General features: G+C 38.0%; 2 protein-coding genes and 1 pseudogene across 3 annotated transcripts; 2 read left to right on the forward strand and 1 right to left on the reverse strand.

Moving 5' to 3' along the window:
• Positions 1-3,316: 3,316 nt before the first annotated feature.
• LOC309484228 (threonine synthase-like 1) lies at positions 3,317-6,988 on the reverse strand (annotated as a pseudogene). The gene is made up of 2 exons: positions 6,435-6,988; positions 3,317-5,405 (listed from the first exon to the last, which is right to left on the reverse strand). The product of its transcript is annotated as a threonine synthase-like 1 (transcript).
• Positions 6,989-12,522: 5,534 nt separating this feature from the next.
• Positions 12,523-18,856, forward strand: LOC309483172 (serine/threonine-protein kinase pim-2-like; the record flags this gene model as incomplete). Its single annotated transcript, XM_082148841.1, has 11 exons — positions 12,523-12,556; positions 13,645-13,722; positions 14,229-14,384; positions 15,778-15,945; positions 16,407-16,595; positions 16,947-17,147; positions 17,339-17,433; positions 17,586-17,636; positions 17,879-18,257; positions 18,361-18,540; positions 18,735-18,856. The coding sequence occupies 11 exons, from the start codon at positions 12,523-12,525 to the stop codon at positions 18,836-18,838; spliced, it is 1,635 nt and encodes a 544-aa protein (XP_082004967.1). The 3' UTR covers positions 18,839-18,856.
• A 627-nt stretch (positions 18,857-19,483) lies between these two features.
• LOC309484208 (uncharacterized protein) lies at positions 19,484-22,422 on the forward strand. Its single transcript, XM_082150493.1, has 7 exons — positions 19,484-19,684; positions 19,845-19,971; positions 20,080-20,317; positions 20,990-21,081; positions 21,219-21,298; positions 21,406-21,527; positions 22,242-22,422. The coding sequence occupies exons 2-7, from the start codon at positions 19,938-19,940 to the stop codon at positions 22,276-22,278; spliced, it is 603 nt and encodes a 200-aa protein (XP_082006619.1). The 5' UTR covers positions 19,484-19,684; positions 19,845-19,937; the 3' UTR covers positions 22,279-22,422.
• Positions 22,423-26,427: the final 4,005 nt, after the last annotated feature.

A 26,427-nucleotide genomic window follows, 5' to 3' on the forward strand; every position in this document is an offset into this window, starting at 1 on the left:
ATTTAGTACAAGTACTTCAAATGAAATAAACTTATAACCCGTTTTCTGAGTAACATTTAGAATATCTCTATAAATGGTTGCAACACCTCCGCCACGGCCAATCAGACGGGGCTCATGCTTATAACAGTCTCCAGGAGGAGTAGACTCATTAATACCGAAATAATCATTTGGTTTAAGCCAGGTTTCAGTAAGGCAAAGTACATCGAAGCTATTATCTGTGACTATTTCATTTACAATAACTGCCTTAGGTGTGAGTGATCTAATGTTTAGAAGACCTAGCTTTAGAAATAGTTTTTGTTTACTAATAGCAACATTTTCTGTTTTAATAACAATTAGATTTTTCCTAGATCCTGCATTAGATTTATTATTTGATCTCACTAAACGAGGAATAGACACGGTTTCTATGTAATGTTCTACACTAGTATTTATATCAGTTGAATTGGTGCAGCAGAGACTATGATTTGGACTTTTGGTTACTAGTCAAAGGGTATTTAACATTTTGGAGATGTTATCTGACAGAAGATCCGCTCCGAATCTGCTTGGGTTTAAGCCATCAGCACGGAAAAGCCTAGGACGCTCCCAAAACAGATTCCAATTATTTACAAAGAGCAGTTTCTGCTCATTGCACCATGACATTAACCATTCATTTAGCGCAAATAATCTGCTGAACTTTTCATGCCCTAGTCGGTACGTGGGAAGCGGTCCTGACACAATGATCGTTGTTTCAGGCGATGTGCTGCGTACCGTATCGATTAGATTCCTGAAGTCTTTCTTCAGAATCTCCGTCTGGCGCAGCCTGATGTCGTTCACTCCCGCGTGCAGGACCACAGTTCCCACGCGCTCGTCACCGTTCAGGATCTCGGGAACGCGAGCAGCGATTTCAGAAACACGAGCACCAGGGAAGCAGTGACTTTGCACCTTACTTTTACTAGTAGTGGCAAACTGTGAACATCACTGTTTTTATTCTCAGCAGTAAAATGCTTGTCTATATTTTTATTTACAGGGATTGTGAGGAAACTTGAAAACATTTCCAAGATGAAAGACTTGTGAAAAATTACGGAAATGGCAGAGAAGCATTAAAAACCACATTTACTGGACTGCATCATCTTCAACCACTGGACCAGAAAGAGTGGCAAAATGGAAATCGATTCTGAACCATGTCAGGAACGTACACAGAGGATCCAAACTTTCCTGCTCGTCTACATCATCTAAAGGGAAGCAGAGATAGAAACAAGTGGCTTGTTGCCAGTATGATACTGTAAACAAATATTATTTTTATGCAACACGACATGTAAAAAAATTTTTTTAAAAAGGGACTGTTAGTCGAAGTGTAAATAACCTCAAATTAAAGTTATTAGTTGTAATTAATGCAATTTTTTTATCATTTCTCATAGGAACTCAGGCATTCTACAAGCTGGAGAAAGTGATGACAAACACGCGGATTTTGAGGGACATCACCAAACTAAGTCCACATCACCAGACTTCATCTTTGGAGTCATTTCATAGTGACATTCTACAGTTTTCCCCCAAAAATGTGGTGTTCCCATTTCTTGGAATGTTGTGCAGGTAATTTAACTGCTGTTAAAATAACTTTACATCACTATAGGCTATTTTCCTGAATTGTGTCTGTGCACTTGCAGACTAAACCTGGCTGCATTTCATTACAATGAAAATGCTGGTCGTGCACAAGCAACATCATCAACAGGATATACATTTATAAATACATTTTGTTTTATTGCACAGAGTACCTAGATGACCTGCAGGACCTAATATTTGAGCATGTTTTTGTGGACCCTGCTCCATACATGGATGAGGTACTTAAGATACCCATACTATCAGACCTTTGTGCGGAGTATGAGTGGCCAGACAAGGAGGAGGTCATCTCCACCATGGTGTCCAGATTCAATCATCAGCTGGTAGGAAACCAACATATCTGCCCTGATCATCTGGAAACTCACGGCGAACCCTCATCACCACCCAGCCAGGAATCACGACACGTACCCGACGGCCAAGGAAACCCCAGCACCAGCTCACAAAGGAGCGATATGCCAGAAACCTGTAAGGACTAAAACACAGGCACATGTACAGATAGTACTTTATTTTTCAGCAATGTCTTTGTTTTGTTATAGCACAGCCTATGCTTCATTTTGTGCTTTCTTATAATTCTATGAAGACTCCTGAAGTTATTTCTTACTATTGTATATAAAATGTCAAATATTCACTAGTTTGTTTACAGTATGTATTGGTTTTGTAGAATCGGCAATGTTTATTTAATTACAAGAATAAAGTAAGATCCATCCACTAATTATTTATACAAATTGTGAAATAATTTTCTTGTATTTGCAGAGTGTATTGTGATATTAATAAATATTAAGTTTGTTCTGCCATATGTGTTGTCAATTTCATGGTTGCAATTCAGAATATAGCTAAGTTTTTACTTTTGTGCAGTCAGTATGTGTAGGTTGATTGTAGATGTAAATATATTATTATATAGCCCTGCATTAAAATTTTCAAACTTTAATAAAATATAAAAACTTGACATAACATTTAAAAACACTATCGACACTTACTGTACAATTCCACGTAGACGCAAGGTTCCATTAGCCTGGAAATCCAGACCTAAATCTAACTCGCTGAGCAAATTCAACTTGTGCTCTCGCGAGAACTCTGGAATACCAGGGTAAGGTTCCATAGTCGGCTCGATAAATGTATGCATTCTGAAGAGAATACACGTTTAAACAAACAGGATCCAATCCAGGATGCTCAGTCATATATATATATATATATATATAAAGATATTGGGAAGAATGTTGATAAAGCAAACCGGTTTGGTTACCATTGACTTCTACTACATGAAGGGGAAAAAACGGATTAATTTCTCATTATTATTTTATTTGTATTTTTTTGTGTTTGACAGAATAAAGAAAGTAATTGAGGTCTGGAACAACATGAGTGTTTGAGTGAATGATGATGAACTATCTCTTCAAGAGGGAAAAACTTTTTGTTTGCCTTGTCAGTTTATTTATTTGTATTTCAACCCTTAAAGAAATAAGCTACACATGTCAACAACAGCAATAGGAATAAAAATGATCAATAAATTATTTTTATTAATAATATTCAAAAAGAATAATTCCACCAAGTAATATTTCATGATGTAACTGTAGACTGTTTGCTGTTGCCAGCAATTAAGCCACTATCAGTATAAACAGGCTTTTTTAATAAAGTGATCGACACTAAATTAATAAAACATCTGAGAGATTATGATAAAGTACAATTAAGACTATAGTTTATGGACTTACATGAAAAGCATTTGAACTATATCTCATGACTTCACTGTCACCTTGTGTTCAGATTTGATGGAAGTATAATGTTTGGGGTTTCTTGACAGACTTTGCCATCAAGTGGACATGTGCAGGTACTGCAGGTTTCACTGGACTCTCAGAAATGAGTCTTGTATCATAGTTTCTACTTCATCTGTGAGCTTGTTATAGTCAGCCTGACATACTTTATGTGGATGATGTCCACTGTTTCCCATGCACTTCAGCAGAGCGTCATGCATCTGCTCTCGGCCTCCAATGCTGCAGAGTTTATCCAACTGCTCAACAGGATCCGGTGGGATATCTTGACACTGAAGGGCTTTTAAGACAGCCGGAGCAAACTTCCCGTGGTGTGCAGTGGAGCATATCACAAGGTGCAGTGGAGCATATCGCAGGTTTTGTCATGTATACGATCGGCGACTACTTTCCCAACCGCTGTGTGAGTGTCCATTATGAAGCCTGTTGTAGTGTGCATCTCCTGTATGGCCCTCAAACAGTCTTCTTCAGAGCACCAACCAGCTTGAAGTTCCAGATTTATCTTCTGCCGTAAAGTCTCCGACACTTTAAAGATGCGCTCTCTTTCTAGATTCAAAAACAGATCTCTGACAAGACTTCCATCCCCACCGGAAGCGTGATGGATGAACCTCTCAAGGTTGGAAGACTTCAGGATATCAATGGCAGGAGAGTTTGAAACCTGCAGCTTCCGGTTGCGGAGATCATACTTGCCACTAGCGATGAAGTCGGATATGATGCAGTTATGATTGGATGCACAGATCACCTTCCGTATGGGTATTCCCATTTGTTTGGCATACAGGGCTGACATGGCATTGCCAAAGTTTCCGGTAGGGATGCACACGTCAATGGGGTCTCCGAAAGTCAGCGTGCGATTTCTAAGCAGGTCCATGTACGCCGAGCAGTGATAGACCACCTGAGGGAGCAGTCGGGCCCAGTTTATCGAGTTTGCGGTGCTGAGAACCGTGGCATATTCCACAGCTAAATGTCCGATCAAGCTCGAGTCCCCAAACATTCGTTTAATGCTCCTCTGGCAGAAGTCAAAATTGGACAGGACGCTGATGGACATTGCCCTCCTGAAATCCTGTCATCTGTAGCTTCTGAATCTCACTCACTCCGTTCTCAGGGAAAACCACAAGCGATCCTCTCCCGGTCACTGTCTTTAAGATTTCTGAAGCCGTTCAGCACCGCGCTTCCGGTATCTCCAGATGTGGCCACTAGAATCAGGTAGTTGCACATCTGTGGCAGGCAGTGGGCAAACAGCTGAGGCATCAACTGCAGTGCCAGGTCTTTAAACGAGGCAGTTGGGCCGTGAAAGAGTTCTAGAAGATACTGATGATCAGTGAGGTGCTTTAGAGGCACAACCGACTGATCGGCGAAGTTCTGGCCGTAAGCACGACACACCATTGTGCTCAATTCTACAGGGGACACATCCATAGGATGGATACAGTTTTCCAGTATGGCCACAGCTCTCGTGGCATGGCTGGATATTCTCAACCATTCTGAAGGTTCCAGTTTGGGGAAACCTTTTTTTGGTACGTAAAGCCCTCCATCTGGTGCAAGACCCTCTATGACGACATCACTGAAGAACTTGGGGTCACTTGACATTTGGCTCCTCGTTGAAGCAAACACCTCTGATTCTGAATCCTCATATCTGAGCAGAGTCCTCAGGACTTTATCAGCCACGTCCTCCACGGAGTCTCCCGTCCCACAAAGGACTCTCGCATCTAGCCATTTCTCATAAAACTGCTCCCTGTAATGTAATATCTCTCTCATAGAAACACCAGCATCCTGACCCACAATCCTGTTCACCTTCATTCGAGAGAGTCTCTGCATGATATCTTCTGTGTCCACATCCAGGTACACGGCCAGTCCAGAGCGCTTCAGGTGCCGCATGGCGTCCGAATGCAGGGGATTGGAGCCGGTCAGAGAGATGACACTTCCTGTGGCTGCAAACCTGCACACTGCTTTACCTTCTTCTTCAATAAAACCATCACCACCAATTTCAGAGAGCTTGTCTGCCACACTCATTCCCCACGTCCTTTCGAGAACATCGTCATCTATATCAATAACAGGCCATCACAGGTTTGGTCTTAAATTTAATTCAAAGTGGCATTAAAAAGGTCTTAAAAAGTCTTAAATTGAACTTGTTATCTGTAGACACCCTGTATTAACTGGCCGGAATTTTGAGATCGCAATAGACGTGAAGGACTATAATGCGTTAAGAGCTCGCTCAAGTACTGCGGAGCTAAACCATTTAGTGCTTTGTAAGTAATCAGCAGTATTTTAAAATGTATACGATGTTTAATAGGGAGCCAATGCAGTGTTGACAGAACCGGGCTAATATGGTCATACTTCCTGGTTCTGGTAAGAACTCGAGCTGCTGCGTTTTGAACTAGCTGTAATTTGTTTATTAAGCGTGCAGGGCAACCACCCAGTAGAGCATTACAATAATCTAGCCTTGATGTCATGAACGCATGAACTAATTGTTCCGCATTTGTCATTGAGAGCATATGACGTAATTTAGATATATTTTTAAGATGGAAAAATGCGGTTTTACAGATACTAGACACGTGACTTTCAAATGAAAGATTGGTATCAAAGAGCACACCCAGGTTCCTAACCGACGACGAAGACTTGACCGAGCAGCCATCAAGTGTTAGACAGTATTCCAGGTTATTACGTGAGGGAGTTTTTTGTCCAATAATTAGAATCTCTGTTTTTTCAGAATTAAGTAGTAGGAAATTACTAGTCATCCAATTTTTTATATCAGGTATGCATTCCGTTAATTTTGTGAATTGGTAAGTTTCGTCTGGGCGTGAAGAAAGTCCTACTATTATTCCTTTCAATAATTTGTTACATTAAGATATCACAATGCAGAAGAAAAGATCTGTCTATACTTCCGTTTCATTGTGACTTTTAAGGCCCTGTTCTAAACGGCACACTTCATGTGCATCTGTGGTGTTCCACAAGACTGCAGGGTGTCCCATTTGTCATTTTAGGTTTCAGAAGGAAGCAGACTTACACCCGACAGACAAAGCAGCGTTATGTCATGAAAGCGTGGAACTGGAGAAAGACGTCGAAGGCCTAGGGTTCCATTGGGACGGGCTGTAGTCTGTGTCCCACAATCCACCCTACACAGGTCTTCCCTGCTCCAGGAGGACCCATCAGGAGAATGTTTCTTTCATGCGGTTTAGAGTTTTGATTTGATAGCCGTGCTGTAGTGAAGTATGAAGGAGCAAATAGCAGGTGGGTCCTTAGCTTGCTCACTTTAGCCAACAGCTGGCCGAAACTTGCAGGGATCATCTTGGAAAAAAGATCAAATAATCTAGGAAGCAGAAATATGTTTCAGAATTAAAATCATGTCAGTAGATTACAGATAATTTGCTAAAATACAAAATGTAATGTTTAGGCCTGGTTTCACAGACAGGGCTTAGAGTAAGCCAGGATTAGGCCTTAGTTAAATTAGAGCATTTGAGTAGCTTTAATAAACGTGTCTTAGAAAAAACATGACTGGTGTGCATCTTGAAACAAAACAATGGCACTGACATATTTTAAGATATGTCAGTGCAAGATGCTTTTAGTTAAAACAGCTCAAACATACATTTTAGTCTGGGACTATCTTAAGACTTGTCTGTGAAACTGAGGGATATTGTATAGGCCTTTATCACAACACATTAGAACGCTGGAAGTAGCCGCGAAGCAGTGTACGGCGTCTTCCGGTTATTGCACTGGACTACTTAGCTCTCGCATCTGCCAAAAGTTTCTTTTTTTGTTTTGTTTTCTTGATTCCATTTTAATGGTTTGATCAAATTGTTATAACCAATTATTTAAAATGTAATGATTTAAGCCAAACTTTCTTCAAAGGTTAAACCAAACTTTTATTTTGACGGGTTGCCTTGTACACCTTTGAGTCTCTCTGTGTTTTATGATATGATCGTTTTTTCTCAAATGAAGCTAAAATGCTGCTGAAGTGACTCTCAGAGCAGCTGTGTTGATAAAGTGCATTAATGTTAAGACGTTAGGCTGAAAACATCATGCGTGCCTCAGTGTGTGTGTGGTAAATGAAACCATTCATTCACAGAGATACACAGAACATGCATGATTCCTATTTAAATGGTCTTTATGTGGTTTAATATTGACAGACACTGGTCTATATCGCGATTTTATTTAAGTTTACTGACCAACTTTTCATCTAAAGGTGTAACTACTTAACAACCGGAAGTGCGAGTACACTGCTTGGTGATTTCGAACGTTCCAAAACCAGGAAATGAGATAAAGGCCTATTGGTTTAATCTATGTAAAGATTTGTTTTAATAAAGACACAGCCCGTCCCAATGGAACCCTAGGCCTTCGACGTCTTTCTCCAGTTCCACGCTTTCATGACATAACGCTGCTTTGTCTGTCGGGTGTAAGTCTGCTTCCTTCTGAAACCTAAAATGACAAATGGGACACCCTGCAGTCTTGTGGAACACCACAGATGCACATGAAGTGTGCCGTTTAGAACAGGGCCTTAAAAGTCACAATGAAACGGAAGTATAGACAGATCTTTTCTTCTGCATTGTGATATCTTAATGTAACAAATTATTGAAAGGAATAATAGTAGGACTTTCTTCACGCCCAGACGAAACTTACCAATTCACAAAATTAACGGAATGCATACCTGATATAAAAAATTGGATGACTAGTAATTTCCTACTACTTAATTCTGAAAAAACAGAGATTCTAATTATTGGACAAAAAACTCCCTCACGTAATAACCTGGAATACTGTCTAACACTTGATGGCTGCTCGGTCAAGTCTTCGTCGTCGGTTAGGAACCTGGGTGTGCTCTTTGATACCAATCTTTCATTTGAAAGTCACGTGTCTAGTATCTGTAAAACCGCATTTTTCCATCTTAAAAATATATCTAAATTACGTCATATGCTCTCAATGACAAATGCGGAACAATTAGTTCATGCGTTCATGACATCAAGGCTAGATTATTGTAATGCTCTACTGGGTGGTTGCCCTGCACGCTTAATAAACAAATTACAGCTAGTTCAAAACGCAGCAGCTCGAGTTCTTACCAGAACCAGGAAGTATGACCATATTAGCCCGGTTCTGTCAACACTGCATTGGCTCCCTATTAAACATCGTATACATTTTAAAATACTGCTGATTACTTACAAAGCACTAAATGGTTTAGCTCCGCAGTACTTGAGCGAGCTCTTAACGCATTATAGTCCTTCACGTCTATTGCGATCTCAAAATTCCGGCCAGTTAATACAGGGTGTCTACAGATAACAAGTTAAATTTAAGACTTTTTAAGACCTTTTTAATGCCACTTTGAATTAAATTTAAGACCAAACCTGTGATGGAAATACACATTATATTGCATATGTATATGTAATATTTAACCGAAGTAATTGAAATAATTTAATATTAACTACTTGTTTATTGAACTAAAATCAATGTAACATTTGCAATCGTGAAAATATTCAGCAAAATAGCTCCCGTCATGTTATGTTACTTAACTATATCACATGTTATAAATTTTTTTTAAAAATCAACATTTAGAAATTTTACCTCAGTATGTTTCTTCTGTGAGTTTTTTTATGTGTGCCGTTATGCTCATTTGTTTTGATTTCTTACTATAAAATCTATCACAGAGACAAGCAGAGCGAGCCTCAACAGCGTTACCAGAAAAAGCCTACATTATCATTATCAATAGCTGTTTAAGTAATCAAATCTGAATCATTCTCGCGATTCGATGCTTCACTGGTTATTTGACGGACATTAGGTCCGTCAGACTGGAGAAATTTTAGCGGTAATGTGACCAGAAATATTTAAGACCTATCGAATCTGAATTTAAAACATTTTAATACTTTTTAAGGCCTTTTATTAGGAACATTTTATTTAGGACTTTTTAAGGACCCGCGGCCACCCTGAATAACCAAAATACAATAAAATATATCTAATAAAATATATATTTTAAAGTTAAATAACCAAAATACTATGTTTGATAGTTATACTTATAATTTTGTTTCTATTACATGCAGTTCTAACTTGAGCTCTTAGCTCTCCGGTTAGAATATTGGCTTCTTACTGACCCTTTAAAGGGATACTCCACCGAAAAATGAAAATTCTGTCATCATTGACTTCCATAGTATATATTTTTTTCCTACTATGGAAGTCAATGGTATCTAAAACTGTCTGGTTACTCACATTCTTCTAGATATCTTCCTTTCTGTTCAGCAAAAGAAAGAAATTCATACAGGTTTGAAACAACATGAGGGTGAGTATATAATGACAGAATTTTCATTTTTCGGTGGAGTATCCCTTTAAGAAACACAGAACTCACTCTTGCACTCACACTTACAATCTCACACACACACACACACACACACACACACACACACACACACACACACACACACACACACACACACACACACTCTCAGATATGTGGTTTATGAGGACTCTCCATAGGCGTAATGGTTTTTCTAATGTACAAACTGTATAATCCCCCTACACTAACCCTACCCCTAAACCTACCAATCACAGATTTAGTATGTTTTTTAAGCCGTTTGGTTTAGAAGGACACATATGTCCTCATAAACCATGTTTACGTTGTAATACCCATGTCATTATACACATGTGTCCTCATAAACCATATACAAGAACACACACACACACACACACACACACACACACACACACACACACACACACACACACACACACACACACACACACACACACACACACACACACACACACACACACACAATAACAATATGCTCTGACAGGAGGAGTAAAGGTACACAGCCCCGGGTCTAGCCGGACAGCCTGTGTGGGTGTGGGTGTGGATTGAAAATGTGTTCAGATATATATTCTTCACAGAAAATGAGCCAAGGCCAATGAGTCTGAGTTTGAAAAAATAATTAATCGTATAATTTTTCTCTTGATAAAAATGAAACCGGGTCCTACAGACCCGAACACCATACAAGGGTTAAAACGACACTAACGAGACGCTTAACAACACAGCGTACAAAACAAACATTTTATATAGATATCATATTCTAATTAAATGAATACTTACAATCACAGAAATAATGTCCTTGGCGATGGTCAATTTGCTGCCGCCGCAGCTGCTGCTCGTGTCCGAAAGCTGAATCATACGTGTAACAGCTGTTCTAAATAAGCTACATCTGATTGGTTAATAATAATCCTATTTCAGTATCTTGCCGGACTATTGGCTCGACTGATATAGTAGGCAACCGCGTTTGCCTGCATATTTACGGGTCGTGCAATATAATTTCGGGGGAACATGTGCAATAAATGGGAGTGGCAACACTTTTCATATCGTTGAGAATAAAACAACCGTCCCAACTTTACAAATCCAGGTTCTCCCTCCATGGGGATTATCCATTTCGAAAAGTAAAGCAGATACGGAACCTCGGCCCACGCGAGATGCAATGCGATTGGTTGCTGGACCAGCCAATGGAATTAATATGTGTAATATTAATATTTAAAATTGCCTAGTCATTAGATTTGTGAATTCTTTTTCTGAAAAACAAAATTATATCATTAATCTTTTAATTATTTTGGCGAAGTTTTATTATTTAACTAAAAAGAAACCCTCCTATATTACCTTTTATAACACTGATCTCACAATATACTTAGAATATCTTTTAAACATGAGATCACAAAACAAAAAGCTTATAAAAACAATACAAATTTTAAAGCTTTTCAAATACATATAACTGCCCTGATATTATAAACTTTAATTTCTGTATTTATTATTAATTTTTTATTTTATTATTATTATGTACATTTATACTTTAGTTGTTGTTGTTATTCTTTGGTTTATACATTTTGAATTGTATTTACAGTGCCTTGCATTCATTTAGTTTTTTGTTGCATTGTAGGCTACTTGAAATGTTTGTAATTTAAATAAATAAATAAAAAGCACAATATGTTATGTATACCATACGTAAAAAGATGTATTTCTAAAATCAATACTTTCAATATTATAATATTATATATTATATGACGTTACTGTCACAAAAATAGCTTTAATGGTTCTGTTTTTTTTTTTTTTTTAAGCAAGTCTGGAGGCTAATGAAATGAAACAGATGAGAATCATTTTCCCATCTAAATACAGTTGATTTTATTGTAATGTGATGTGATGATTCTGATGAATCAGAAAAATAAACAAATATAACATTCGCTTAGGCTGTTTTTTAAATGGACCAAAACAAAGTGAAACCAACGTAACAATTTGAAGTGACCAGACCACTGACATTGATAATAAATATTATTAAAAAATATATATAAGATGGCACCACAAGACGACGTTCACTTGCAGAGCAAATTTAGCACGTTTATAGTTAACTCAACTGGGTAGCAATTGTGAACAATTTTAATAGAGGATTCAAAAATAATTTGGATTTCTTCACCACTACTACTAACCGGTTGGATGGTGTATTAGTGATATTGAAAGCTGATTGGCCTTGATATATATGCGGAAAAGGGCCAATTTAATTATTAATTTATATGATGTCCGATTTATTCTCTCTTGTGCCTTTTTGCGCGCATTTTCCACGGGTTTTAATAATAAAACTTGTCTGAAAGAATGAAAATCATATTAAAGAAAACGTCAACATTAAAGTTGCAATTATTTAATAAATCAGAGTCGATGTGCGCGTGCATGTGTGGTTCGAATTTTAGTTGCTATGTAGGTTATGAATTCTGACTGCAAATACACTCGAACCGGTCGCTGTCTGGGCGTGCGTGCATGTTATGATTCGAATGTTAGTTGCTATGGCGACGCGTTTTATGAATTCTGCGATCTGCATGTATCTCTCTGCTCAACGATCGACCGCTGTCTGTTGGTTGAGAGACGAGGCGAATTAACAGACTGACTTTTGCGGAGAATTTTCTGGCCGAAACTTGCTACTTTGAAGCTTTTCTGGATTGCTGAGAGGACACTTATATTCTTGAAGGACATCGGAGGATATATACTTTTTGAAAAAGGATATATAATTTAATTATATTATATAATTCATATAATTTCTGATAATACTTTTGTTTGATATTTTTTTTTCAGGGGAGTAACGTTATTTCTGAGGAGATTTCTATTGTATTGTATTGTATTGTCTTGTATTTTGTTTGTACCGATTTTATTGCAGTTTGGAGGAGGTTGGCGATGGCTCGTAATTTCATGATGGGCGAAAGAGGAAGTGAGTGCTTTAATTTTTAATTTATTTGTTATGGTGTGTTGTACAATGACTGACTGATCCCATTTGATCCCATTTATTTGATTCATTGCATGTGAAATAAACTTGAATTGAATTTGAGTAACTTAACTGAAGTAAAAATCTGTAATTGACCACAGACATTGATTATTGATTATGATTAAACTAACGTTATGTGATATGTGAAATATTCCATCCTTAGAGCACTCCAGATCCAGGAGAGCTGCTTTCTGGCAGACGGCTGGTCGGGAGGTTTGGAGGCCCGATTCTGATGACCGTGATCAGGATCCGCTGCCCAGAGATGGACAAAGTAAGTTACACAATTTCCTTACTTGAGTGAAAGTAAGTTACAGATACTTCTGGTGAAATATTACTCAGTTACAAGTAAAAGTTGAAAAGACTGATTTTTACTTGAGTAAAAGTACAGTAGTACTTGTTTTTAAAAGTACTTAAGTATGAAAAGTAAAAAGTAAATGTCAATGCATTGTTTTATTATTGTTTGTAATACTTACAGTACCTTATGCCTCTGAATCTATGCCTGCCTACCTACCCACCCTCATATCAATATATAATTTATTTCTAGAACACAGAGATTGAATAAGTGCTCTCAATAACGTCCACAATAGTTTCGGGTTGTTCCCTCAAATAGTGCCCTATTTAAAGATTTTTGGCTTTTAGGATGAATATGTCAGCCACTGTTATAAGCTAGTGTGCTCCAAAACAATGACAAAATGAGCATTTAAAAGACCAAACCCAACATTGAAAATGAAAGTCAGATTGATGTCAGAATCCAACTTCTTTCTACTCAAGGACCTTGACAGAAATGTAACGTTAGTGGAGTAAAAAGTATGATACTTGTCTTTCAAATGTAGTGAAGTTAAAGTAAAATGTTTCCAGAAAAAATAGTACTCAAGTAAAGTACAGATACTCAAAAAGTGTACTTAAGTACAGTACTCAAATAAATGTACTTTGTTACTGTCCACCTCTGCCGCTGCCAGACCCGACCCAGAGCCAGGATCGTCCTGGATATTTACCATCTCTGTCTTCTGAGTTTTCTGTTTCTGTGTCCACAGGTCAGGCTCACGGGACGAGGGCGAAGCAGAACCCAGATGTTGGACGTCCGTCCACTTCATCTAACCACTCTCGCAGAGGTCAGAATAGGCTTTTAATAAAGATGTAATGGCTTAGTTTCTATTTCTATTTTCAATGGCTGATTTGTCAACTAAACCAACTAAAGTAACGATAACACTTTATTTTGATGGTCCCTTTTGAACATTCTGTCGACTATACGTAACTTTGCAACTACATGTCGACTAACTCTCATTAGAGCATCAGTAGACTCTCTCCTTAATATCTGCAAACTCTTTATTGTAATGCTCCACCAACAGACACTTGTACTGACAACAAGTAACTTTTCAACTACATGTCAACTTATTTTAACCCTACCAGTCTACTAATACTCTACTAAATACTCTAATGAGAGTTAGTAGACATGTAGGTGCAATTTTACTTGTAGACAACTGAATGTCTGTTGGGAGGAGCATTTTACTATTAAGATTTGAATAGTAAAATGTAAGTTATATCATTATGTCATTGCTTAATTTGATGTCAGAGATGGGTCTAATAGTTGTTTTCATTAGTTTTTTCTTCATTTCAGAAAAAGCTCCAGAACGTCTTTGGCTCAGGATCTGGAAGGCTACGAAGGGACTTTTCAGCTGCTGTTCCGGTAGTGCTGTGACTGTTGTGGAGCGTTTTATTCCTGAACCATCATCGTCACCTTCTCCAGATCACTCCGGCGTCAAGCCAAATAATGGTAAATCATTATTTCTCCAACATTATTTTAAACATTATTATCTTGTTTTCCACTCAAAATAAGGCTTGTTTTTACAGAATATAAAAATTATTTCCCCCATTATAATATTATTTTCTCGACCAGCGCTGACATTTTTTAAATAAAACAATGGATCTAGCAACAGACACTCTACTGATTATAAGTAACTTTTCAACTACATGTCAACTTATTCTAACCCTAACGGTCAACTAATACTCTACTAATACTCTAATGAGAGTTAGTAGACATGTGCAGTGTTACTTATAGACCAATTATAGGTTTGTAAACATCCGGGATGTGTGCGCATCGTGGTTGCAGAAAGACCCGTTTAACAGCTGATCCTTACACGGATAAGAATAATACTAATAGCTCGATTTAAAACATTTTATATTTAATTTTCGTAATGTTCTCCGCATATTTTTTTGACCACTTTTGGTCCCGACATGCGCAGTAGAACCTGCGTGACGCCGTGTGACGTAGGGTGATAATTCCCCTATAGACTTATAGAATGTCTTAAAGGGACCAAAATAAAGTGAAACCAATTTTTTCCAACATTCATCTGACATTTTCGGAACATTCCGAGAACATTCAAAAGTAACGTTCCCATAATGAAAAATTATAAAATAGAATGTTAGATAAAACATTTTTGAAACGTTGAAAAAACTGGACGTTTTGAACGTTCAAGGAACATTTAGAAATAATGTTTTCTTAATTGAATGGGAATGTTAGCAAAACGTTCTCAATAAGGCATGAGCTCGATGGCTGTCTGACACACACCAGAAACACACGCAGAGAAAGCCGCTTCACAGACTGCATACGATCCAGAAAAGAATTCAATTTCACCACTTATTTCTCTTGAATTGTCAAAAACATGCAAAATTGTCAAAATGGCTGTCGTGCCGAGTATTACAGAGTCGGTTATGTCATAAATAAGACATTGCTATGCATTTAATAAATGTGTTTAATAAAATATATCTATATTTAGATATGGCCCATATGATCTTTACTATTACAAGAACTGAGCCACATGTGCCAGAGTTGGCCAAATGAAGCCTGGAAATGTATGTTTTCTTTTTAATTAAAGGTCAGATAAAATAAGAAAAATAACTTTAGCGTTGAATCGGAATCACCTCGTAATCGTGATAATAGTGAAATAAAATTACTATTAATATTGTGAAATAATATGTTGGGACATTTATGCAGGCATTAAGCAGAAGTCAGGTGGATAGCGTGAACAATTCCCATTACTTTAGATTTGTAACTTTACAGATAAGATTTGAATAGTAAAATGTAAGTTATATCATTATGTCATTGCTTAATTTGACGTCAGAGATGGGTTTAATAGTTGTTTTCATTCGTTTTTTCTTCATTTCAGAAAAAGCTCCAGAACGTATGAAGAAACCTGGTCGTTTCCGTAAGCGCTGGAAGGGTTTTTTCAGCAGCTCAAGAAATGTTGTGGAGCCTTTTATTCCTCCAGCAGATCCTGTTCCTGAACCATCATCGTCACCTGCTTCAGATCACTCCGGCGTCAAGCCAAATAATGGTAAATCATTAATTCTCCATCATTATTTTAAACAGTATTATCTTGTTTTCCACTCAAAATAAGGCTTGTTTTTACAGAATATTAAAATTATTTCCCCCATTATAAAATTATTTTCTCGACCAGCGCTTACATTTTTTAAATAAAACAATGGATCTAGCAACAGACACTCTACTGACTATAAGTAACTTTTCAACTACATGTCAACTTATTCTAACCCTCTACTAATACTCTACTAATACTCTAATGAGAGTTAGTCGACATGTAGGTGCAATGTTACTGATAGAAACTGAATGTCTGTTGGAGGAGCATCACAATAAAGAGTTTGCAGATATTAAGCAGAGACTTTGTTACACTATTAAGATTTGAATAGTAAAATGTAAGTTATATCATTATGTCATTGCTTAATTTGACGTCAGAGATAGGTCTAATAGTTGTTTTCATTTGTTTTTTCTTCATTTCAGAAAAAGCTCCAGAATGTGTGAAGAAACCTGGTCGTTCTCTCAAGTTCTTGGAGGATACGAAGGGTGTTTTCAGCAGCTCTTCCAGTGATGCTGTGACTGTTGTGGAGCCTTTTATTCCTCCAGCAGATCCTGTTCCTGAACCATCATCGTCACCTGCTTCAGATCACTCCGGCGTCAAGCCAAATAATGGTAAATCATTATTTCTCCATCATTATTTTAAACAGTATTATCTTGTTTTCCACTCAAAATAAGGCTTGTTTTTACAGAATATTAAAATTATTTCCCCCATTATAAAATTATATTCTCGACCAGCGCTGACATTTTTTAAATAAAACAATGGATCTAGCAACAGACACTCTACTGACTATAAGTCTACTAATACTCTACTAATACTCTAATGAGAGTTAGTAGACATGTAGGTGCAATGTTACTGATAGACTTATAGAATGTCTTAAAGGGACCAAAATAAAGTGAAACCAAAGTAACAATTTGATGTGACCACTGACATTGATAATTAATATAATAAAAAAATAATAATAGGCTCGGACAGCGTCGAGGGGAGCTGGAGTAGCGATGGATTGGAGAGCCCAAGCGAAAAGGGTTTGTCCAGGTCCAACAGCTTCGAAGGGTTTCTGTGTCCTCCGCTGCCGGGTCAAGTTCCTGTCGAGCCAACAGAGACATCAACTGGCCGAACTGCTCGGCGTGCCGTGAGGGCTTCTCCTGTGAACGAGAGCTTAACAGGTGAGACTGAAATAAGGCTGGGCAGTGCAAAGTCTACAGATAGAGATTTAGCTATTTCATGCATAACTGAGTCAAGTTTTTAACACGTCCGATCACATTTACTGTTGCTCGACCAGCACTGATATTTTTTAAATAAAACAATGGATCTAGCAAGCTAATAATTGTCTCATATTTTTCTGTTTGTTTTTCAGAGTCCTTTGAGTCTCTCTATAACGTGGAAAAGTTAATTGGATCCGGAGTATTTGGCAGGGTTTTCCTGGGAACACGCAAATTTGATGGCAAAAAGGTAAATCTTACTGAATTGTACAAACATTTTGCTCTTGCATGCATCAAAACACATTTAAAACAATTTACAGATGGTTTAATACTTAATACAAGGCCAGGTGCTTGACAACTGTTACTGTTATTGAAACTGTTTTTTTTTTTTTTTTTTTTCAGGTTGCCATCAAGCGGATACGCAAGATTGACAATGATCGTTATCTTTATATTGTAAGTTGGCCAAAACTTGAATGTGTATGGAGTTGTTTAAGTGCAGATTACTGTAGTTAATACACCCGTAGGAAGCATTAGGTATAAATGTGATCAACAAATAAGCCTAGAGGCACCAAATAACTTTGAGCTGAAAAGGCTCTTTTGAACGCATCTAAAAAGATCAAAGAATAGTACATTTCAAAATGATGTTTTCTTCAGATTTTTACCCAGCTAACCTTCTGTCTGCTTCTTCTCTCTAGCCTGGGAATCCCGAACCTCTCGTTACAGAAGTGGCGCTGCTGATGATGATGAGGCGAGAACCCATAAGCCCCTTCGTCATACAACCGTACGAGTGGTTTGAACATCCTAAAGAATTCACTCTGGTTATGGAGTATCCGGAGGCCTACGAGACCTTGTATGACATAATCACTCGTCAACCTTGGAGTGACTGGTTCTCACGGGTCGTCATGAGACAGGCTGTGCGGGCAGTGCTACACTGCATCCATCATGGTGTTTTCCATAATGACATTCATTTGGAGAATTTCCTGTTTGAGAAAGACACGCTAGATCTCAAGCTGATAGACTTTGGCTGCGGTCAGCTATTTAGTAGTGAAGGCTACGAGAGCAACATATACAGGGGTGAGCATTTTGGGAGTGTGGAAACCTGAAGCTAGTGACTTACAAATGTTTTGATGATGCTTTAAAAAAAAAGCTCAACAATGTGCAAATGTCTTCCTTACAGGATTTCGGGAATACTGCCCACCTGAAGTCATTACAGAACCTCGATTCCACGCCGTCCCAGCAAATGTCTGGTCTCTAGGAGTGTTGCTGTACGAGTTGTCGAACTTTTGTCTTCCTTTTCGTAATAGAACGGAAATCACACAAGCCGAAGTTACATTTCAGAACCCCAACTTATCCAAACGTGAGTGAATAATGATGATAACATTGATAAACACACATAAAGCAAACGAGTTGTACAGAAAGTTAAAGGTTGTAGTGTGTCAGAATTTTTATATATACTGTAGCTCAACGTACACCGAGAGCATCGCTGTTTTCAAAAATGCCAGGTCACATGATCATGACTAACCAGCTCTCTCCTTATTAAAATGTGTACAGACTGCAGGGATTTGATTGGACAGTGTCTAGCTCGGGATCCAGCTGAACGCCCCAGCTTAGAGCAGATGTTACAACATCCATGGTTTGTTCGTACACTACGCTAGATTGGAGAAGCTGAGGAGATTCACTCGATCAGTTTAAGGTGTGTGGAAGTGTAACAAGCAGAGTAGGATTATTATCTTTTGTCTTAAATTCTGGATTATTAGTAGTGAGATTTTCAAATTTGTGTTCATTGTAATGTTCTTGTTATAGTCAAATCACCTTCATTTATATAGCGCTTGATACTATATAATAATGGTAAATCATTATTTCTCCAACATTATTTTAAAAAGTATTATCTTGTTTTCCACTAAAAAATAAGGCTTGTTTTTACAGAATATTAAAATTATTTCCCCCATTATAATATTATTTTCTCGACCAGCGCTGACATTTTTTAAATAAAACAATGGATCTAGCAACAGACACTCTACTGACTTAAAGGGACCAAAATAAAGTGAAACCAAAGTAACAATTTGATGTGACCACTGACATTGATAATTAATATTATAAAAAAATAAATAAAACAAAAACAGTTTTTGATATCTGAAATGTTCCATCCTCAGGCTGCTCCAGATCCTGGAAAACTGCTTCCACAGATTTTTCTCCGGGCATCACATCCGCCATCGCTGCACTGACGAGAATGTCTCCCAAGCGTTGGTCTGGATGTAATAATCCACATAGCCTCTCTCTATTTACTCCCGAAATCTGAACCGCTGAAGACGAGGTGGATTAAGTTTGTTTTTGAAGAAAATGCTCCCTCAACTCTACCAAAATTCGTTTATGTCTGCTCGAATCATTTTACACCGGACAGCTTTTTGAATGAGGCTCAGTATAAAGCAGGTTTTGCAAAAAAATGGCTCCTGAAGGATGTAGCAGTGCCAACTGTTCGTGATCCAGCTACACATCTAGAAGTATGTATTACGCGTTGGTTTTCCAAATTGCCTTTGAATTTGTCAAGTTCATAATAACATGTTAGACTTATAAAGTTTGTGATAGCATGTGATAGCACCGTGAGTCCAGCTATGTTGTTATTTGTTTATCGCGCTGATAGTGGAATCTTTATTTGTTAAGGACAGCACATCAGAACAGAGCAGCCAAACCAGAGATGTTGCTTGCCAGACAGACGCAAAACCGCTGACCAAGTCTGTTGGTACTCAGTCATCAATGAAGACGTTTCATGTTCGCTACAGGAGTTCAGGTATGTTTATGTATTACATGATACTGCTTATACAGAGGACCTATAACTAGTCTTGTTACACAATAAGTGTCACATAACAGTAACACACAACTACTTTGTATATTACAGGTGTCCAGACGACAGATACAGTTTCGGACATTGACAGTTTGTCACCAGCAGCTGGTTTAATATTTAGGACCTCTACACCTATAAAGTGGCCATCAAAGAGACCTCGTGTGGAACTGGAGGAAGAGGATGACGAAGAAACCCTAATGGACACATCATCTGTAGTAGCACCTGAAGAGCAAGATTATACATTTGATCCAGCAGAGACGGACACAACTTTAACGGAGACAGCAGACATGTCGTAAGTTTCAAAACTGTGCATTTGTTTTAGAACTGGGGTGTCAAACTGAGTTCCTTGTTGGCCACAGCACTGCAGAGTTTACCTCTAATCATTATTAAACACACCTGAGGCAGCTAATCAACTCTCTAAGGCTACGTTTACACGTGGATGGCTATTTTCATAAACGGACATTTCTCCCCTCTTCGTTTTCAAAAATAACATCGTGCACACGAACCTGTGTATATGCTGTCAAGAGCATGCCAAACCTGTAGGTGGCAGTGTAACGAGAAGCTCAAGCCCACCTTAGCCAATCAGAATCCCGAAAATGGTCACATTCTGTGACGTCGCTGCCTAAAACTCAGTTTTTCTCAGTTTACATGCAAACGTGCAAACGAAGATTTTCAAAATCTCCACTCTGGCCGGAGTTTTTAGAAAGAATCGGTTTCATTGGCGAATCCTCCGTTTGCGTGTAAACGAAGGGTGCAAACGAAGGGAAATGTCTCCGTTTTTCAAAATAACCATGTACGTGTAAACGGGGCCTTAGGCTCATTAAAAAAGTTCAAGTATGCCTGTTGATCCTTCTGGAACTGAGTTTAACACCCCTGGTTCAGAATTGTATTATTTTTATTATTATTATATTTTGTTACTTTTGTATTTAATATTTGTTAACCAGTACGAGTTTTTGTTTCTTAGTGCTCAAGCAAAATGGCAAAATGAGACGCTAGATCGCCTGAGTGAAAGGGAAAGGGTCATCGTTGGAGGTGACATGAGGGCTGACTCACCAGGTACATAGTTGTAAATAAGAAGGATGCATGGATGCTCGGGTATTTTCCGGATCATGAAGCATAACATGCATAGGTAGTATCTAACTGAATTCAATGCACTCGTGGTAATAATGCTTTGTGTAATATTACTTTCAAAGGCCACTCTGCAAAGTTTGGAAGCTATACATTGATGGACCTTCAGACCAACACCGTTGTGGACACACCAGAGCTGGTTCAGGTGGGAGAGAAGAAATATCAGTATTTAAAAAAATTACAGTTTGAGAAGTTTAAAACTTCTGGTTTGTCTAAGATGATTGTTTCGTTCCCTATTCTTGTCTATTTCAGAGTAACGAAGTGGGAGGAAGCTACCACATGGAAAAAGGATTACAGAGGAGCTTTGCCCTGTTGGAAGCTCGTGGTGTTACTCTGGAGTGTATTGTAACTGACCGCCACCCACAAATACAAAAGTACCTCAGAGCATAGTTCGAATTACAGGGGGTACTGGGGGGTACTATACCCCCCAATGGAGACCCAGTAGGGGACAGAAATATCAGTTTCGGGGGGGTCAGATAATTTTTCTGATATTGTGAAAAAATATAATTACAGTTACAATACAAGTCAACTCCTATTTTCACTGTAGGAACATTTTAATGTAAAGCGATTTCAGACACCCCTATTGTGGGCCGTACCATTTTTAACCACCGTGGCTAGAAGCAACGGAGATAGAGAACGACTTCAACTTCTCAAGCAAGTGTCAACGTTGAATGACAAAACGCTAGTTTCATAAAGTATCATTCTTTTCAACATTCCTTATTTGTATATTCAAAAATATTTAAAATAATCTAATTTAATAGTTATAATTTTTCAATGTAAATGATTTAATTTTATTGGTAACAGCCTAGTTGTTACGGCATCCAGTCTCCGTGATTCTCCCTGTACTCAATCTCGAGCGCCCTCTCCAGAATACTAAGAGCATTGCATACTTCTCCTAGTATGGATTTTATGATGAGTTTATGAGTTTATGATTACGCTGCACCTGTTCTGAATGATCACTGATTACTCATACTATATCTTACTCACTCACTCAGCGTCCTGTGCGAAGTATTGTTTCACCCTGTGTTGCATGTCTGAGCGTTTTCCTGAATTATCCTTGCCTTACTTGTTTCCTCGATTGTCTGCAGCCTGACTTCTGACCCAAGCCTGTTCCCCGGACTCTGATTCTCGCTGCCTGCCCTGAACTTCTTCCCGTCTCTTCATTCCGTCGTCTGCCGCCTGCCCCGACCCCTGCCCGTTCCTGGATTACGAGTTCACGCCGTTATTCTGGCCATTCGGCTTATTCGTTTTGCCTGGCTTAACTGGTCAATAAACATTGTTGCATATGGATCTGTCTCTGCCTCCTGAACTAGTGTCTAATTATTTTAATTGAATATATTTATCAAATTTAAGAATTTGAAATGAAAGATGGAGCATACATTTAATAAAATTAGGGGAAAATGCCCTTTATAAAGGTACAAAAAATGATTCTGAGTGTTTTCAAACAGTGATGTAAGGAAACATTGACAATTTAAGCTTGAAGGGAGTAAAGCCTCTGTTTAGGCTATTAAGGAAATGTAATTTTGCCAAAAGAAGAACTTTTATTTTAAATAAATGTTCATTTTAAATCAGCCTACTTCAGTGTGATGTTACCATATTATCATGCTTAACACTAAGAATTTGAATAATTGTAATGTGATGATCAGATGCAGATATCTAAATCAAAGAATATAGGCGGTTTGCGGGTGGATCTTTTATTTTTAAGGCGAGACACTACAGGTGAATAGGGTAAAATGTTTAAATAATAGATATCACCATGAAACTTCCTCAGTTGATTACTTACACAAGTATATAAAAACAAATGTATTACAAGTTTTAGAAATGTATATGTTTAATCAGGGGCGTTTCTAGGTTTTAAAAACACCAGGGGCTGAGCCCAAAACATCAGGGGCTGGGTAACAAGATAACATGATTCGATACAGAGAATAATGTATATTTTGGGCCTATATGCAGGGGGGCAGACTGGTTAAAAAATGCAGTCCTGGCACTGCAGCCACACCATGGCATACTACCACACAGACACACACATTAAAATGTGAGGTAGTTAGGGGGGTTGGGGGGCATGCTCCCCAGAGAAAATTTGGATTTCTCAGACCTACATATGTGCATTTTAAGGTGTTTGAACTTTGAAGGCCAACATTTTTTGATAACAATAGCTTTAAAAGCATGTCATTGGGCAGTAGCATAAATTATTTGTCAAGCAGATAACAGATTCTTAAACATGAGAATGAGGATAAATGTTGAAATTAATGATCCACACTATAAAATGGAAATGCAAAATGTTTCTGCTTATTGTTGACAATACACAACCACATATTCCAAACATGAATGGCCTTAAATGAGAAATCTTTCAAGGATTATTTTGCATAGATGTAAACTTTTTAGCATTAAAGATTGGTTTCAGCAACTTGTTTCTTTCTTGAGTTAATCAATGTTTTTGGCACTATTAAATCAGTTCAATTAAATTTCAATTGTTCACTCATAAAGACAGTCACTTGTCACCATTACTGGCCTAATGATGCAAGTTGTGCAAACACAGACAAGCGGAGTGATAGAAACTGTGAAAAGGCTGATGCTGGTGAAATATTCGAACACATTCGAGGACCTTATATATAGGCTACATATCAGAGTTAAATAGGAATACATTGTAATCATGTTAATCAAGCAGACTAAATCACACGACTGCGCAGCAATATTTAAGCACATTATACAAAGGAAATAATACAGATCTAGACAAATTGGGTTGCTTATAGTTAAAAGAATGTCATGAACGATCATTTAGGCTAGATGTAGGCCTTTTTTCACATTTTTGGTCACAAAATATTTAGTAAGTTTTGATGACTTTGCAATATTGATAAAATATTAGAATATTAATAATGAAAATTGAGTAGGGCTACGCCAAAAAGTGTATGTAGCCTACAAAGGAATACAAAAGCCCCGACATAGAGTTTTGACGCAGCTTTAATCTCCCTTTTGGTTATTTCAATACTTAATTGACGACAGAACAAGACGTTACATGCTAGTTTATTTTGCATGATACAGGGCACGCCGCATTTGCGCGTGATTGAAGAGTGCGCGCCGCGAGCAAACGGCTGGCACGACGTAAGTAAGTTAGTTTTTCTGAGTTTTACTGACATATAGCCTGACAACATCTGGTGTGACTGAAGACTGTGCGGCGGTGCTGACTGCGTTTTTTTTTTTTTAAACCGGTGCGGCGCGCGCGCCCCCGAAGTTCATCCGTGAGAAACTTGAAACCGGTGCTTGAACTTGAATTCAGGTGACTCATTAACTCTCGCGCTACTGTCCACGCCCTGCTCTCACGGCTCGTGGACTTGTGCTGCTTGCCACTTTGCCTAATAATAATGATCAATAAATTAATTTTTTTGAGATCCGGGGCTATACAAAAAACATCCGGGGCTTAACGACGCGCCTGATGTCACCCTATCAATATATCTTACCGGCAATTGTATAAAAGCCCTCTTTTATGGACATGGTCGATAAATGTCCGGGGAACACTATTAATGAAACTATTCATGTACTCCTGCAGAGCGACCTTGCGAATGGTTCGACAAACCGTGTTTTCCTCGAGCTTCTGTGCGTCACCCACCGTGCAAGAATGTACCACTTGCAAAAAGAAAAACGCAACGCAATATTTGCGGTACAGTAAGTGCATGAATTCGACGTGTTAAATTCTTTATGTGCGGCTCAAGAAGTTCGCCAAGATAAGACATTGCTTCCGCGGAAAATCTGTATCTTTCATACAAATAGGCCTAACTATCAGGAAAGGCAAGGGGATTTTGTCATGCTAAAAACTCTTTCTCTACGAAGTGCTCGTCTAACAATTATTTGCGCTGAGATGTCACAGGATTTGGAAGAAAAGATGAAGTCATTGCAACAGACACTGGGAATAAGTTACGTCACCTATATGTTTCTTTGCTCTCAGCTGATTGGTCAAACTTCAGTATGAGAACTTGAATCCAGAACATAACCTGCCCCGGAGCAGGTTAGCCGTGCAGCGTAAGATACCATGGCAACGAACACCGATTAAATCCAAGCTACTTTCATAGTACCTAAAACCCAGGGTTGGCGGAAACTAAACTGAAACATAGCTGGCTAGCCACCTAAACCGGCTTCATGGTACAGGCCCCTGGTATAATGTTTCAGTTTTGAAATGCTTATTGGCTTTTTAGCATCATTGTTAGTAGTATATAGAGATTTCTTGATCACTTGCATTGTAAGACTTTATAGAAGAAATATCAAGTTCAGTAGATAACAAAATGCATACTATTGGAATATTTATTGATCTACAGAAGGCGTTTGATACCATCAATCATGAAATTTTGTTAGGAAAATTAGAGCGATATGGGATCCGAGGAAAGGTATTAGACTGGATAAAAAGTTATATTACTCAGCGAAAGCAGTTTGTGAAAACTGGGAGATTATTTTTCTGAATGGCTGGAAATTTATTGTGGAGTCCCACAGGGGGCAGTGTTAGGCCCGAAATTGTTTCTTATTTACATGAATGATTTATGCCAAGTGTCAGAAGTATTGAAATTAGTGTTGTTTGCTGATGACACTAATATTTTTTGTTCAGGCAGTGATCTTCAGTTGCTAGTGCAGGAGACGAATAAGGAATTAGAGAAGATTAAATTATGGTTTGATACAAACAAATTATCACTAAATTTAAAGAAAACAAAATGAATGATGTTTGGTAATGGTTGAAATAATTTGCAAATTGAAATTAAGCTGGATGGAGTGAACATTGACAAGGTTAATGAAATAAAAATTTTAGGAGGCATAATTGACAATAAAGCGCACTGGAAACCTCACATTAGTCATGTTAGGAGTAAGGTTTCAAGGAGTAGGCTATAGCAATAATTGGTAGAGCAAGGCAAGTTTTAAATCAGAAGTCTTTACGTATGCTCTATAGTTCATTAGTTTTGCCATATTTCACGTATTGTGTAGAAATGTGGGGAAACAATTACACAACAACAGTTCAGCCACTTGTCATTTTACAGAAGAGAGCTTTAAGGATCATTCATGGGGCGGGTTATAGGGAACATACCAATATATTTTTTATGGAGTCCAAATTACAAAAATTTTAAGATTTGGTGGATTTACAGACTGTGCAAATTCCATATAGGGCAAAGTGTAATGATTTACCTCAAAATGTACAAAAGTTATTTACTCGGAGAGAAGGAGGGTATGTGTTGAGAGGAAAACTAAATTTCATATTACCAATGGTACACAGTAGGAAGAAAAGTTTTTGTGTTT

Source organism: Leuciscus leuciscus (assembly GCF_965113295.1).
Source record: "Leuciscus leuciscus genome assembly, chromosome: 20".
NCBI classification, from domain to species: domain Eukaryota; kingdom Metazoa; phylum Chordata; class Actinopteri; order Cypriniformes; family Leuciscidae; genus Leuciscus; species Leuciscus leuciscus.

What these genes read in the sequence shown, in the direction of transcription:
- LOC309484208 (XM_082150493.1), top strand. Translation starts at nt 19,938, where the DNA reads ATGAAGACGTTTCATGTTCGCTACAGGAGTTCAG. An exon ending in TGTTCGCTACAGGAGTTCAG is followed by an intron (nt 19,972 to 20,079) that starts GTATGTTTATGT and finishes TGTATATTACAG; the next exon opens with GTGTCCAGACGACAGATACA. An exon ending in CGCCACCCACAAATACAAAA is followed by an intron (nt 21,528 to 22,241) that starts GTACCTCAGAGC and finishes GATTGTCTGCAG; the next exon opens with CCTGACTTCTGACCCAAGCC.